Source organism: Mustela erminea, chromosome 5 (genome assembly GCF_009829155.1).
Source record: "Mustela erminea isolate mMusErm1 chromosome 5, mMusErm1.Pri, whole genome shotgun sequence".
Classification (NCBI taxonomy): Eukaryota; Metazoa; Chordata; class Mammalia; order Carnivora; family Mustelidae; genus Mustela; species Mustela erminea.
Window position 1 is genome coordinate 69507847 of NC_045618.1, and position 14942 is coordinate 69522788.

The 14942-nt window shown below is 33.9% G+C and overlaps 1 protein-coding gene across 5 annotated transcripts in view; it reads right to left on the bottom strand.

Moving 5' to 3' along the window:
- FAM227B (family with sequence similarity 227 member B) overlaps nucleotides 1-14942 on the bottom strand; it is a 202445-nt gene that overhangs the window by 170374 nt on the left and 17129 nt on the right. For 3 of the 5 annotated variants that reach the window (XM_032343659.1, XM_032343660.1, XM_032343658.1), the window contains 4 exons: nucleotides 11883-12114; nucleotides 10463-10530; nucleotides 6071-6106; nucleotides 5503-5607 (listed from right to left, as the gene is read on the bottom strand). In XM_032343659.1, the coding sequence (XP_032199550.1) occupies nucleotides 5503-5607; nucleotides 6071-6106; nucleotides 10463-10530; nucleotides 11883-12114 (441 nt within the window). The remainder of the gene's footprint in view (nucleotides 1-5502; nucleotides 5608-6070; nucleotides 6107-10462; nucleotides 10531-11882; nucleotides 12115-14942) is intronic. The other 2 variants (XM_032343661.1, XM_032343663.1) reach the window with 2 other exon arrangements.

The following is a 14942-nucleotide window of genomic DNA, read 5'->3' on the forward strand; positions in this document are numbered from 1 at the left end:
AGATTTTATTTATTCATTTGAGAGAGAGAGAACACATGAGTGAGGGAAGGGCAGAGGGAGAGAGAGAGAATTCTCAAGCAGAGTCCCCGCTGAATGCAGAGCCAGACATGGGGCTTGATCCCAGGACCCTGGGATCATGACCTGAACTGAAGGCAGATGCTTAACTGCCCAAGTCATCCAGGTGCCCCGGGCATTAAATTCTTAATGAAATATTTTACATTCCTTTGTAGTAATAGGTCTTTCACATACTGTATATATTTTATACTTACAGCACATCTCAGTTTGAATAATAAATTTTCATCGTGAATACTAGATCAGTCTTCAGACTTCATAAATACAGAGTTGTGATTTTGCTCCAACCAAAATTGAAAGTTTACAATAACTGAATTAAGTATTAGTTTTAAAATTTATATATAAATTAAGAGAGAAAATAAAAAATTCATCTCAGTCACATTAACCACATTTCATATATTGAACAATTATACTTGCCCAATAGCCATTGAAATGATAGTGTAGGCTAGACAAAGAACAGCAAACTCCAAGGTACATGCTACAATTTCTCTTCTATTCTAAAGACAGGTATCTTGGAATTCTATCCCAACAAGCTCTTTCATAAGTTTAGACCCCATTCAAATAGAGTATACTCTTAAAGAAATTAATAAAAATTGTCACATAAGGTTAAATCCATTTCCCATGACTATAAATCTTAGTTTGAATAGGCACATTCAATAGACCATTTTTATCTCATTTATTTACTAAAAGTTTTTAAATACCAGAGTCAATAGAGTTCAAGACTTACTTTAATGAAATCCATAGGTAAGAATTCCTGTTCCTCAACACATGTCTATAGAAAGGACATCATACAGACTTTTTTTCTTTTAAAGATATTTTATTATACAAATTGTGAGGCAGCCAAGTTTAAATTATTTACAGTGAATTCCAATAGTCAAAATCATCTGATAATAAGATGTTTAATCTCTTCAGATAAGTAGTTATGAATTGGAGTTTTTGAATTAACGTATAGCGTATTATTTGTTTCAGGGTACAGGTCTGTAAATCATCAGTCTAACATGATTCACAGCACTCACCATCACACACACCCTCCCCAATATCCATCACCCAACCACCCCATCTCTCCTTCCCCCCAACCTTCCCCTCCAACAACCCTCAGTTTGCTTCCTGAGATTATGAGTCTCTTAGGGTTTGTCTCCCTCTCTGGTTTCATCTTGTTTCATTTTTCCCTCCCTTTCCCTATGCTCCTCTGTTTCTCAAATTCCTCATATCAGTGAAATCATATGATAATTGTCTTTCCCTGATTTACTTACTTCACTTAGCATAATACTCTCAGTTCCATCCATGTCGTTGCAAATGGCAAGATTTTGGATATTTTGGATATTTTGATGGTTGCATAGTATTCCACTGTATGTATACATCTTTATCCAATCATCTGTTGATGAACATCTAAGCTCTCTCCATAGTTTTGCTATTGCGGACATTACTGCTATAAACATTTGGGTACACGTGCCCCTTTGAATCACTACATTTCTATCTTTAGGGTAAATAACCAGTAGTGCAATTGCGGGGTTGTATGGTGGCTCTATTTTCAACTTTTTTAAGAACCTCCATACTGTTTTCTAGAGTGGCTGCACCAGCTTGCATTCCCATTCCCACCAACAGTGTGGGAGGGTTCTCCTTTATCCCCACCCTCACCAACACGTGCATTTCCTGACTGGCTAATTTTAGCCATTCTGACTGGTGTGAGGTGGTATCTCATTGTGGTTTTGATTTGTATTTTCCTGGTGCCGAGTGATGCTGAGCACTTTTTCATGTGTCTGTTGGTCACTTGGATGTCTTCTTTGCAGAAATGTCAGTTCATGTCTTCTGCCCATTTCTTGATTGGATTCTTTGTTCTTCGGGTGTTGAGTTTGGTAAGTTCTTTATAGATTTTGGATACTAGCCCTTTATCTGAAATGTCATTTGCAAATATCTTCTCCCATTCTGTCGGTCGTATTTTGGTTTTGTTGACTGTTTCCTTTGCTGTGCAAAAGCTTTGATCTGATGAAGTCCTAATAGCTCATTTTGCCCTTGCTTCCCTTGCCTTTGGTGATGTTTCTAGGAAGAAGTTGCTGCGGCTGAGGTCGAAGAGGCTTCTGCCTGTGTTCTCCTCAAGGATTTTGATGGATTCCTTTCTCACATTGAGGTCTTTCAGTCATTTGGAGTCTATTTTTGTGTGTGGTTTAAGGAAATGGTCCAGTGTCATTTTTCTGCATGTGGCTGTCTAATTTTCCCAACACCATTTGTTGAAGAGACTGTCTTTTTCCCACTGGACATTCTTTCCTGCTTTGTCAAGGATTAGTTGGCATAGGGCTGAGGGTCCATTTCTTGGCTCTCTATTCTGGTCCATTGATCTATGTGTCTGTTTTTGTGCCAGTACCATGCTGTCTTGATGATGACAGCTTTGTAATAGAGCTTGAAGTCTGGAATTGTGATCCTGCCAACTTTGGTTTTCTTTATCAACATTCCTCTGGCTATTCAGGGTCTTTCCTGGTTCCATATAAATTTTAGGATTATTTGTTCCATTTCTTTGAAAAAAGTTGATGGTATTTTGATAGGAATCACATTAAATGTGCAGATTGCCCTAGGTAGCATAGATATTTTCACAGTATTTTCTTCCACTCCATGAGCATGGAACATTTTTCTATGTTTTCTTTCCATTTTTCCATTTTTTCCATGTTTTCTTTGTGTCTTCCTCAATTTCTTTCATGAGTACTCTATAGCTTTATGAGTACAGATTCTTTGCCTCTTTGGTTGGGTTTATTCTTAGGTATCTTACGGTTTTGGGTGGAACAGTAAGTGGGATGAACTCCTTCTTAATTTCTCTTTCTTCTGTCTTGTTGTTGGTGTATAGAAATGCAACTGGTTTCTGTGCATTGATTTTATATCCTGATTTTTATACCAAAAGGACTATTCATCATGTATTCTGTGGGGGCACTTCTCTTCCAATGGCCACTAATTATAGTATGGAGTACATAAGGTAACAGCTTCAATTTAGTACTTAGTACTTAACAGCTTAGATTTAGTATTTTTTCATTACAAAGAACATATGTGAAGTACATAAAGAAAAAAGTAGAAATTTGAAATTCTGGGGGGGAGGAACAATAATTTTGCTTAAATTATTTGCAAATTTTAAGCAAAGATAATTTTAACTGTACACTAACTGCACAATTGCTTCTATTCTAATTTTGGTTATGTTTAGTATCACTAACTTCCTTTTTCAGTAAAATTTCAAATTCTTTAAAATATATCAATATTTAGCCAAAACAACCAAAAATTGGAAATTGGCTTAAAAACAAAACAAAACAAAACCCAAACCCAGTTTAAAAAGTTAAATGATTCTCTCCTCTCCCCTACCCACTTTGTGATACTTTTTTGATTCAAGTACCTGTAAATACACCTTAAAACCTAGATTATCTAACTTGGTTCTAACACTGAGTCTAGGTTGGACAAAATTACTTCTAATTTTCTATCAGTTTCTATTCATATATATCAGTATGCTTGTGGCTTAGCTTTCTCCTCTGAGTCACAATATAGCTCATTTTTAACTCACTTTAATTTAATAAAATTTTTACTGAGCATCAACCTGTAGCCACAGTTCTGTTCTGGATGGTACAGAGGATAATGTACACTTTCTCTCATGAAGGAGCTTAATTAATGACTGTATATCCAGGAATGTGTTTAGATGGGTTTAGGTGAATTCATCAATTCCATGGATTCCCATACCTTCAATCATGTAATAGTACACCCATACTCTTCTCATTCCAAGTTTCAGATCCATAAGTTTGATCTCTTAGTCTGTTACTATAAGCATTTCTATGAAATAACATTTCCTGATATTTTTATTTTCCTATACTCACTTATAATCTCTTTGGTCTAACTTCATTATCTATTTTTTTTAATGTCATTGCATTCTACATGCTATAGTAAGCCAATTTAAATTTTTTTGAAATCATGTAGGAGTATTAACAAATAAAACACTAGTGTCTATATATGGATATGCCCAGAAGCTTGTCATACTCCACCCGTCCCCTTCCCATATCTACTTCCACTCCTCACTTTCCTATTTCTTTCAATAATTCCAGTATCCCTAAACTAACCATATTAATAATTCCTTATAGCTGTTCATCTCTGCCTTGTTTATCTGATTTGTGTTAGATGGACAGGCATCCATATTTAAAATACAATACCATCTTAGAACATGGAATGTTAGAATATTATAGATTACCCAGAAGATTTATAAACTTATTTTAACAACAACAATTTAGCAATTTCTTTTTGTACCAATAAAGCGTTTTTTCTAAGGAAACTGTGAAAAATATAGTCAGAGAAACAAATAAACGGGCTCATGATCCAGGCATAACTACAATTAGCATCTATAGTTTTTCTCTATAAAAATGGTATCAGGTGATCATATGAAGGGGGCAGACTAAGCCTTTACTCTCACCAAAATCCCACAAAATATAAAAGAGAATTGAAAAACATTTGCATTAGTATGAAAAATAAAAGAGTATCACTATTAAATCATTCTAGATATAGTTGTCAGTTGAGGTACTCTGTAGTTGCCTGAGGGGTATATAGAAGACCCAAATCAAGTCAATTACACTCTATTTCTTGGAACATTGCATCTTGAAGAGAGTGAAAAAAAAGGTGGTTAAGTAGTTGATTATACTTCTTCCGATGAATTACAGTGGGAGTGAAAACAGGGATTTTGTGTTGAGAAATGAAGAGGCACAGGAAAGTTGGAGGTGAGGGATGGGGAGGGATGGAGAGATAAAGGATGGGGAAGTGAAGGATGGACTTGGTCCCCCTCTAGGAGGGCTTTAGGAAATTCCAAGTCCAAATCCACCCCAGAGAACTATCTGGAAGGAATCTGCCTGGGGTACAAGGAACATTGTTGAAGCCTGCAGGAAACAGAAACCTTGTTAGGTGACCACCTAATATTTAAGTGGGAAATCAATATCAGGTACCACCCAACTTTCATTCTATGCTTGGCAAGCAATGGGCAATGATGTAGTTACTGTCCTATGACTGCAATACTTCAATTAGCTATCTTATAGGGATATTACTCAAAAATTCCCAAGATACTTGCAGGCTCAAAAGGTGGCATTGTGGAGAAGGGCGCTCATAAGTTATTCTGGGGTCAAAATAAGCAGACTAAAATCTCTTGAGCTGATAAAGCAGGCAGAGGGAGGGGAAAACACTTGTTACAGTCACATGCCAAGACAATGCTAGGACCCTCAGACCCCTGAAGTGGTAACACAGAATCTAATACGTTCTTTTCTGGTGATCAAGGTAGTAAGCATCACTGGTCTTTTCCTTACAGACTTAATGCCCTCAAAATTCAATCATGCTTATCACCTAATCTGTCATAGCTTTAAATAAAAGTCTGATTCATTATATCATATTCTCAAAATGTATCATACAATAAAAATAATGTATACATACATCAAAGTTATGGGCTTTTAAAATAAAAAGATAAATTTGTTCAGCATCCAAATGTCTGGGTAGCTGAGTAAGCTCATTTGTTTTGAATCCTGAGAAGGTGAAACCCTAGAAAGAAGGAAATAGCACACAACAGTCATTATTTTACCCTTTCCAGTATAATAGTCCCAGAGGACTACAGAAGAGAGATAAATATTCAACCATAACTAATTAACATAATTATTTTACTTCCATTTATTAAAATAAGTGAAAACTTTTCATTGTACCTTAAAAAATCTTCCTATTTTCTGATTCTCTCAAATTAAGAGCCCTGGCATATTCATATGCCAAATTCAAAAGCAAAATAAAATCGTATTTCAGAACCAACTTTCACAACTCAAATGATCAGTATTTTAGCTAGACTACCCATAAGGAAGGGGAAGGCAGAAGGAAAAAGCTTCTATGCTTGTTTCCACCTCTCTCTCTTAGAGCTCCATCTATATTTATAGCTATATCTATATTATTATAAACATTCTTAATTTCTATATAATACTTCTGATACATAATCTTATAGAATAGAAATTTTAAATACCTCTACAGTCTTCTTTGTCTCCATTTCATCTGAAAGCTGGAAAACATTTAATATAGAATCTTTAAAATTCTAAATTAAATTTTTTATTTTGTAAATTTGTTAATTGTGTGTGTGTGCATGTGTATGTGTATACCTGTGTGTGTGTGTGTGTGTGTGTGTGTGTGTGTGTGTGTGTGTTTATCTCCTAGAATGTGAAGCCTAGAGTGCTGTCACTCTGCTAGATGGTAGGAATACAAAGATGGTTCTTACGCTCAGGCTAGTCATAGTTCAGGAGAGATATCAGATACATACACAAACAAAATGCAGATAGATAAGGGCTATAATAAGAAATATAAAACTACTTATTGCACTTTTGGTTCACTGGGAAATAGACTCTGAGGTGGAGTTCAGTACTCAGAATGTCTATGGGAGTGCCTTTGGGCTCAACATCTACAGAAGGCAATGGAAGAGGCATAATTGGGAAGTTGGAAAAATCAGCTATGATACAAGTCTAACAGCTTCCATGGACTCTAAAAAGGGCTCTAGAGCAGAAAGGGCCTGTCACAGTTGTCCTGCATTTAGTTGAAAGAGCCATTCAGTTGAAAGGTCTTTCTGCCCCCAGCTTGATCAGTCATTGGATGTAGGTTGTTCCTGAAAGGGAATGTCTTTGGAAGAGGAAGTTCTTTGTAGATAAAGCAACCCTGAAGGGACTGATAGCTGAAGGGTGCACCACTAACAGCACTCTTAGCAGCTAGGACAACAGATTCTTCCTTGACGGGGAATCTGGGCTGTGCATCTCTATGTCCATCATACTACTTTACACAGAGAATAAGCATCCTTTTGTATACATTAGTTATTGATCACTTGACATGTTGATTGTTTATTAATTTCCACATCCCCATTTCTTCCAGAAATAACTAAGCTCACAGGCAAATCATACACATACACATACACACACACACATTACATAATACACATATTATAGAGGAAATGACATAGGAAACAAATTTGAATGATAACAGATTGCTAACAGAAAGAGAATGACATTATTGTCATTTTAAAAAGTACACAAAGGAATAAAAACAGATTACTTAGGCAAAATAAAATCAGTTTTCATTTAATAAGAAAGAAGGCTGTGTACTTGGGAGTTACAGATATCATTAATCAATGAGAATGGGGTCATATTTAGAAAGATGTTAATGTTAATCTCAAAGTCCTGGCTTTATTTTGCAGGAAGCAAGGAAACACTGAAAGTTTTCAAGGAGCACAATAATAGTAACACAAAACTAGTTCTTGATCATACAACCTAGAAAAGATATTATGAAAATACAAATAATATGTGTTAAAGTCCAAATTTAAAAAATCAATAAAACACATTTATCAATAAAAATAATTAAAATTTTTGTTAGTATAATTCATCTAAAGGTCACTGCAATAGATCCTCAAAAATTAGCTGATAAAATCCAGAAGTCAAAATTTTTGAAATTCTTTTGAAAATTAAAAAAAAAAAAAAGAAATTACCAGTGTTTTATGTTCCCACAACCCAGAATGGACTACTGTTGACATTTTAGTATTTGCTTACAACTATGTTATAAAATAAAATTTGAAATTTATTCAACAAAGTATAAAGTTCAGATTTCCTTTTTACCATAATCTCTACAGTTCTATTCATGTGTTCCCCCTTCCCTGAAAGATTCACTATTATTAGTTTCGTTTGCATCCTTCCCATCCCATTAACATATTTATATATATGTGTGTACATATATTTAGAGAATATAAACATTTCTTATGTGTTTTTAAAATGTAAAGAAATGGTATCAACTGTACATATTATTTGGTAATTTTCCTTTTTTTAACTAAATATTATGTTTTGACAATTTACCCAAGTTGACATTTATGAAATCTGCTAATTTCCACATAGCTTTTCTACCAACCTACCTATTCCCCTCTGCAAAATATAAATAATAATTAAATCAACAGAAGTTCATAGTTGACTTTTGACAAACATCCAAAGAACAAATGATATCCATACACATATATGGATAACAAATGATATCCCTATACAACTACCATGCTCTGTAGTCTACAGACTAGAAAAAGAAATAAAACTAAGTAATTCATTTTCTGGGGTTAGTATAATTTTGATACCAAAACCAAAAGAAATCATATCTTATCAAACACAGATGTAACTATCCACACAAAACAATAACAAATCAAATCCAGTAATGCAATAAAAAAGTATGACCTAAGAATATAAGAATGTTTCAACTCTGGAAAAGTTATTAATGTAATCTGCCACAAAGATTAAAGGTTCAAAGTAGCTTCTGCTATCCTCACAGTGGATTATTTTCCTCTCCTCTCGAACTGATTTATATCTAATCTACATCACGTCCACAAAGCTTTAATAAGCTAGGAATAGAAATAAATTTCATTAATCTAAAAAAAGACAGCTATTTAAACATTTAAAATGATGCTTGATAGCAAAGTACTAGCATTCTTTCCAAATCAAAGACAAGATGAGAAACCACTAACATTCCTGAATAATATGCATATACCAAAAATAATTTCCTTTATGCTTACAATAAGCCATTTAATAAAATAATGAAAAAACAATATCACTGATATCAGTAACAAAAACTTAAGATTCCTAAGAATAAATTTAACAGGGAATGTTTAGAACTTATATAAAGAAAATCACAAATTTACTGATGACCTAAAAGAAAATCTTTGTTTTACTCTCTTACACAAAAATAGACACTAGATAATCAAATACACGCACACAAATATCTGTAATAATAATAGAACAGAACACAAGTGGATATATGTAGGATCTTGTGACAAAGAAACTCTTCTCAAATATGGCACTAAAGGCAGAAAACTTCAATAGAAAATTATAGATCCATAAAAATGCAAAATTCTATATAACAAAAACTTCTTAAAGGCGACAAAGAAATACATATTACTGAAAGGGTTAATATTTTTAACACCTAAAGAGCTCTTAAGGACAAAAAAAACCAATAGCCAAAAAAATGGCCAAATTTCATTAATAGGCAATTCACAGTAAAAAACCACAAAGACTAAGAAAAACCTGAAATACCAACTTCATTAGTAAAACATATATAATTGATAAGATTTATGCTTATCAACTGTGCAAACATTAAAAAATATAGTACTAAATGTTGACAAGGAAATGGATAAGAGATCAATCACAAACCCTATTGTTACAAATATAAATTTGTACTGCCTTTCTAGAGAACAATTTGGCAATATGTATCAAAACACTTAGATTTTCACATTTCTTTTCCTACGTGGTTCCACTTCTGGAAATTTATCTTAAGAAAATAATCATGGATAAGCACAATCTTCAGTTCCAAATATCTTCAGAGTAGCTTTGTTAATAATAGTGAATGAAAACTACCTTTACTTTTAAGATGGTGGAGAAGAATGTTTATTAATGAAAATTTCATATTACATTTAATGAATTACAAATATATAATATACTTTGAATTTTCTAAAAGGAAATAAAAATCCAAGTGACAAGTGTGATTTATCTATAAATGATAGAATTAGGATATTTATCCTTTCTACTGCTTAACTATTCTAATTTTCTAAAATGACTACTTTAGTCATAATCAGGAAAAGATAATTTTGAAAATTGAAAAATATAATGAGATGGAGAGACTAGTGGTGGCATTTAAAGTCTTTATAGCTTTAACATTATATAATTTTAGAATGTATTTTCAAAAAGGACTAACTTTCTAAAAGTAATTCAAAGTCTATCATGAGAGACTATGGACTCTGGGAAACAAACTGAGGGTTTTAGAAGGGAAGGGGGCTGAGGGTATGGGTAAGACTGATGATGGGTATTAAGGAGGGCACGGATTTCATGGAGCACTGGGTGTTATATGCAAACAATGAATCAGGGAAAACTGTATCAAAAACCAATTATGTACTGTATGGTGACTAATATAACATAATTAAAAATAAAACAAAACAAAATAAAAGTCTATTATAATTCTAATCAAACTCCCTAAGAGACTTTTTAAAAAAAATGACAAAGCAATTTTGAAGGTAATCAAAAGGAATTACTATTTTTTTCTAAAGGAAGAGGACTGATACGGAAACTGCACTACTAAATATAGGTTATTAAAATTATTAAATAACTGGAGTTTGAATGTATACATTAAAGTCTTCAAGTAACTTACAGTAATGTGAAAATGCCAACATTCTAATATGGAGTGTGTAAAGAAGATGAGTCTAGCTATTTTAAAAAACACACAGATAGATACAAAAGTAGACAATAAAAGACTAACAGGAAAATTTTAAAAAATTCTATCAGTGTTTATCTGTGAAATTATAACAATTTTCTGTGAAAATATAATTTTTCAAGGAAGATGAAAACAAACACCATACCATTATCTTCTTTCTCCTATGGTACTTCCTTAGAAATGTTTTGTATTTTTCCAAATTTCCTTTAGAACCTTTAAAAGAATGAGACATATATGTACAGACATATATATCTTTTAAGTAAAAAAAAAAAATGAAATGCTTAAAGAAATTACATATAAAACTATTCATGAGATCAACTATTCTGATCAGCATAATGCTAGACACACATACCCTTAGTTGAATGAATAAATACCGTATTTTGTTTCCTCTCTTTAGAAAAGTCATGCTCCAACTAATATCTTTTGTACTTACCCCTAAATCTAAAGTTTTACCTCAACCCCTTCCTACAGAACAACCCCATGTTTTTCACAAAGCTCAGCTACTTATGTTTGGTTGCTTCATGGCCATCTTAAATTCAATAAAGTACAGTACTTTGGATCAAGTGTTAGTGAAAGTTTATGAGGGACAACTTTGAAGCTAGGTAACCCAGAATTGAGTCCAAACTCCAGATATTTACATACTGAGGAAAATGAGCATATACAAAATTATTTTTTGAAAGTGCACATCTGCGCTCGCTCACTCTAAGTCTCCTTCCCTCTCTCTCTCTATATACATATGTATATAGCGTATATAATTTCAAAGATTTTTTAAATTCAGAAAATGATTAAAAATGCAATAAGAAAATTTAAAATAAAACAGTAGTGAATTTAATAGTAGTATACTAAACAAATTCTCAGAATTTGAAAACCAAGGTCCAAAAAAGATATTAAATATTTAAGTACTATAATTAATTAAATGTATTTAATACATAGAAAATACTTTGTAAGTACAACTAATATTATCATTTTTAAGGCTTGTATTATGAGAAGTTTGCTCATTGGATGAAGAATGATACAAGAATCACCACTAGTATCTAAAACTACTCTGGAAGTATTAATAAATACAACTAGGTGAGAAAAATGTTATATAAATGCTGAAAAGAAGTGAAAATGATCATTACTGGAAGATATGTTTTTCCCTCAGTCTGCAGTTTTTTACCACTGAATTCTAAACACTTCCTACAAGCTAACCTAGCTCATGCAGCTCAATTTACTTTGGGTTTTACATGGTTCTTTTCTTATGTTCTGACCCTTACGGGCTTGCTCGTCTCTACTACCAATATAGAATTGATCCAACCCTGTTTCCTTGATACTCGTCCATGTCCGCTGCAGCTGAACAAAGTTCACAACTATTTTAGGGTTTTCTAACAACACTTTCATTAAACCCATATGCTCACATTCAGCTAAAAATCTTGATTGAACTATGTTGAAATGAAGAAATTTTTAAAAATAAAATAATGTTTATGTTCTCAGGTATTTTATACTTTAGGATTTCTATTCTTTATGAGAATGTACACAGACACACACAACTGACCATTACTTTACTCATAAAAAATAAGATTTACTTGTATCAAAAGTTATGCTCTTCCACTCAAATATTTTAGAGGCATGGCTTTTCAAAAGGACTGAACATTCCCCTAATCTTGACTCCATGGCCATGACTGCCTCATGTATTCGAGGGACTGTTCCCCACAGATGTGTATAAATTGAAGTAAATGAACTATCTTCTTTTATTTTCTTCACAGTGTGTAACCATTCATCACTATTTCCAAAATGGATTTCCCTTGGCCAGTAATCCTGCAAAAAACGTAAGAGAATGTAACCTAAGTCATTTTTAATGAATTTAAATAATAGAGTTTTAAATCAATGAACTAAAATTGAGATTTAATTCCACAGCATTACATTATTTTTTTTTGAAAAGAAATTTTTTTTTTTAAGATTTTATTTATTTATTTGACAGACAGAGATCACAAGTAGGCAGAGAGGCAGAGAGAGAGAGAGGAGGGAGCAGGCTCCCTGCTGAGCAGAGAGCCCCATGCGGGACTCGATCCCGGGACCCCGAGATCATGACCTGAGCCGAAGGCAGCAGCTTAACCCACTGAGCCACCCAGGCGCCCCCTACATTCTTTATATTATTGAAGTATAATTGGCATATAATGTTATATTAGTTTCAGGTGCCCAACATACTATACAACACAGCATTACTTTTCATTAAATGTATTTAAAAATTGTAAAATAATCATAAACTTCAGAAGTTTCAGATATTTTACAAAAAACTTTTCTGAAAATAATTTGCTTACTTGACTGATGTCCCATCATCTTTGAATACATTATTATGTATTTCCTAAAACCAAAACCATTCTATAATCAAAATATAACCATCAGAATTAGGAAATTGTCATTGATACATTGTTCCTATCTAAGTCTCAGACTCTGTCAAGTCTTATCAACTAAACCAGTAATGCCCTTTATAGCAAGATTACATTTGGGCTTCATATGTCTTGAGTCTCCTTCAGTCTAAAAATTCCCCAGTCTTTTCTTGACCTCCACATATTTAAAACCAGGAGTTCACAAGGAAACCTTGACCTCCACATATTTAAAACCAGGAGTTCACAATGAAACCCGAAATTCCAATTCCATACATCCTAGTTTTCTCTTTTTCCATATTACAATTACCATCTCTAATAGTGAAAATCTAGTTGCCATGATCTTTAATGTATATTACTTGATCAATCTTTTCAGGTAATCACTCTCTCCCATTCACTTTGAGCCTCTTTTTTATATGTAGATGTCCTTTTCATCCTGCTTCGACTCTGACATCCAATCCTACGCTGCCAATTCTGTAGGGACACCTTTGTTACCCTACTTGGGTTCTGACTTCCCATATAAGCCACAGCGTACCTCCACACCTCCATGAAAAAACACTTCATCCCCAGCCTCAGGTGGCTACCATCTCATTCCTTTGAGCTCTGACACCTTGATGTCACATGAGTTCTATTTTCATAGTTCAGATAGCTTGCTTAGGGTGATTGCAGCATATCTTCCTCCCCAGTGCAAATATGGACACCTGCCTTGTTTGGGCCCCCAAATAGCTTTAGGACTAAATTGTTCAGGAAGGGGAAAAAGAGGAAGGGAAGGAAAAAAAGGAAATGAAAGGAAAGGAAGGGGAATCATTACCATATTTGTAAATCTAAATATAGGATGATCTTTTAATATAATCAACTAATAGCAAAACAAAGTTAGCCTATATAATTAAAGGTTTATGAGTAAAAGAACTTTTTCTGTAATGGTAGAAAATTTGTGGAGAATAAAACTCTTCAATGGAATTTGGGTGAGATGCTCTGGGAATTTAGCTAAATGAGAATAAATCTAAAGTCTGCAGATCAGGAATTATAAACATGCCTTGGTTTATTCTACCTGCCTTTTACTCCATTTAATGGCTTCCTAAACCCATCATATGTGTCTCCATCATATGCGTCTGATTTATGAACTATGCTCTCTAATAATAACAGGTACCTGAATAATAACCAGCTTTTTTTTTTTTTTAAGATTTTATTTATTTATCAGAGGGAGAGAGAGTGAGCACAGGCAGACAGAGTGGCAGGCAGAGGCAGAGGGAGAAGCAGGCTCCCCGCCGAGCAAGGAGCCCAATGTGGGACTCGATCCCAGGACGCTGGGATCATGACCCGAGCCAAAGGCAGCTGCTCAACCAACTGAGCCACCTGGAAAACTTTCCCACAGAATACCTAGGTCCTTCCGTCATTTTAGAAAAAAGAATTCACTTTGATACGTAAGTGCCATCTCCCAAATCCTACAAATGTGTACCTTAAACAAGATACAGCTACCTGGAGAAGTTTTCCTGCATTAAAATTTGGTATTATGTGCCAAGAAGTACAAAGACTTCAAAAGAATAAGATATGATCACAGGATACAATCCCCGGAGACAAATATTGTCAAGTCAGAATGACAGCTGCATTCGGAAACACAGTCCTTATGGGTCATGCATTACTATTGGTAGCGGTATTGGGAGAGAGGAAAGAGGCTGAAATGGAAGTGGCATTTGACAAGATTTTACAATACATACAAACATTTATGAAAATATATCCCTCATACCAGGCTCAAGATACCACAATCCACAATCCTTATTTCAAAAGTATTGAAGTATATTATGAGATGAATAAAGTATCCTGAAATCCTATAAGCCTAATTAGATCCTGTATTCTGTACCTTCCCAAGGTAATCAGGGGATTGACTGGTATCCCATAGCCATTAATGTGACAAAGGTGATGTGTAAATTAGCCCTGATTCTTTTATTGGTTTCTTTGTGGCTGCATGATTAAATGGATACCCAATGATGATCTTGTAGTAGCTCATACCTGTCTTTCCCCATAATTTCTCTAATTACGTTACTTTATTATTCCTTTCTATTTTGCCTTCGATCTGTTGCTCCTTGAATAGAATATCATCTGAAAATAATTTTTGTAGCCAGACCTAGGGAAGCTAAAAAGGAGTAGCCAATAAGCAGATCAACTGCCAGGCAAAAGTGAACTCATTATGCCAGAGACAAAATCAGCACTGCTAGGGTTTAAACATCCAGCAACCACAGTAATTATATTCATTTAAAA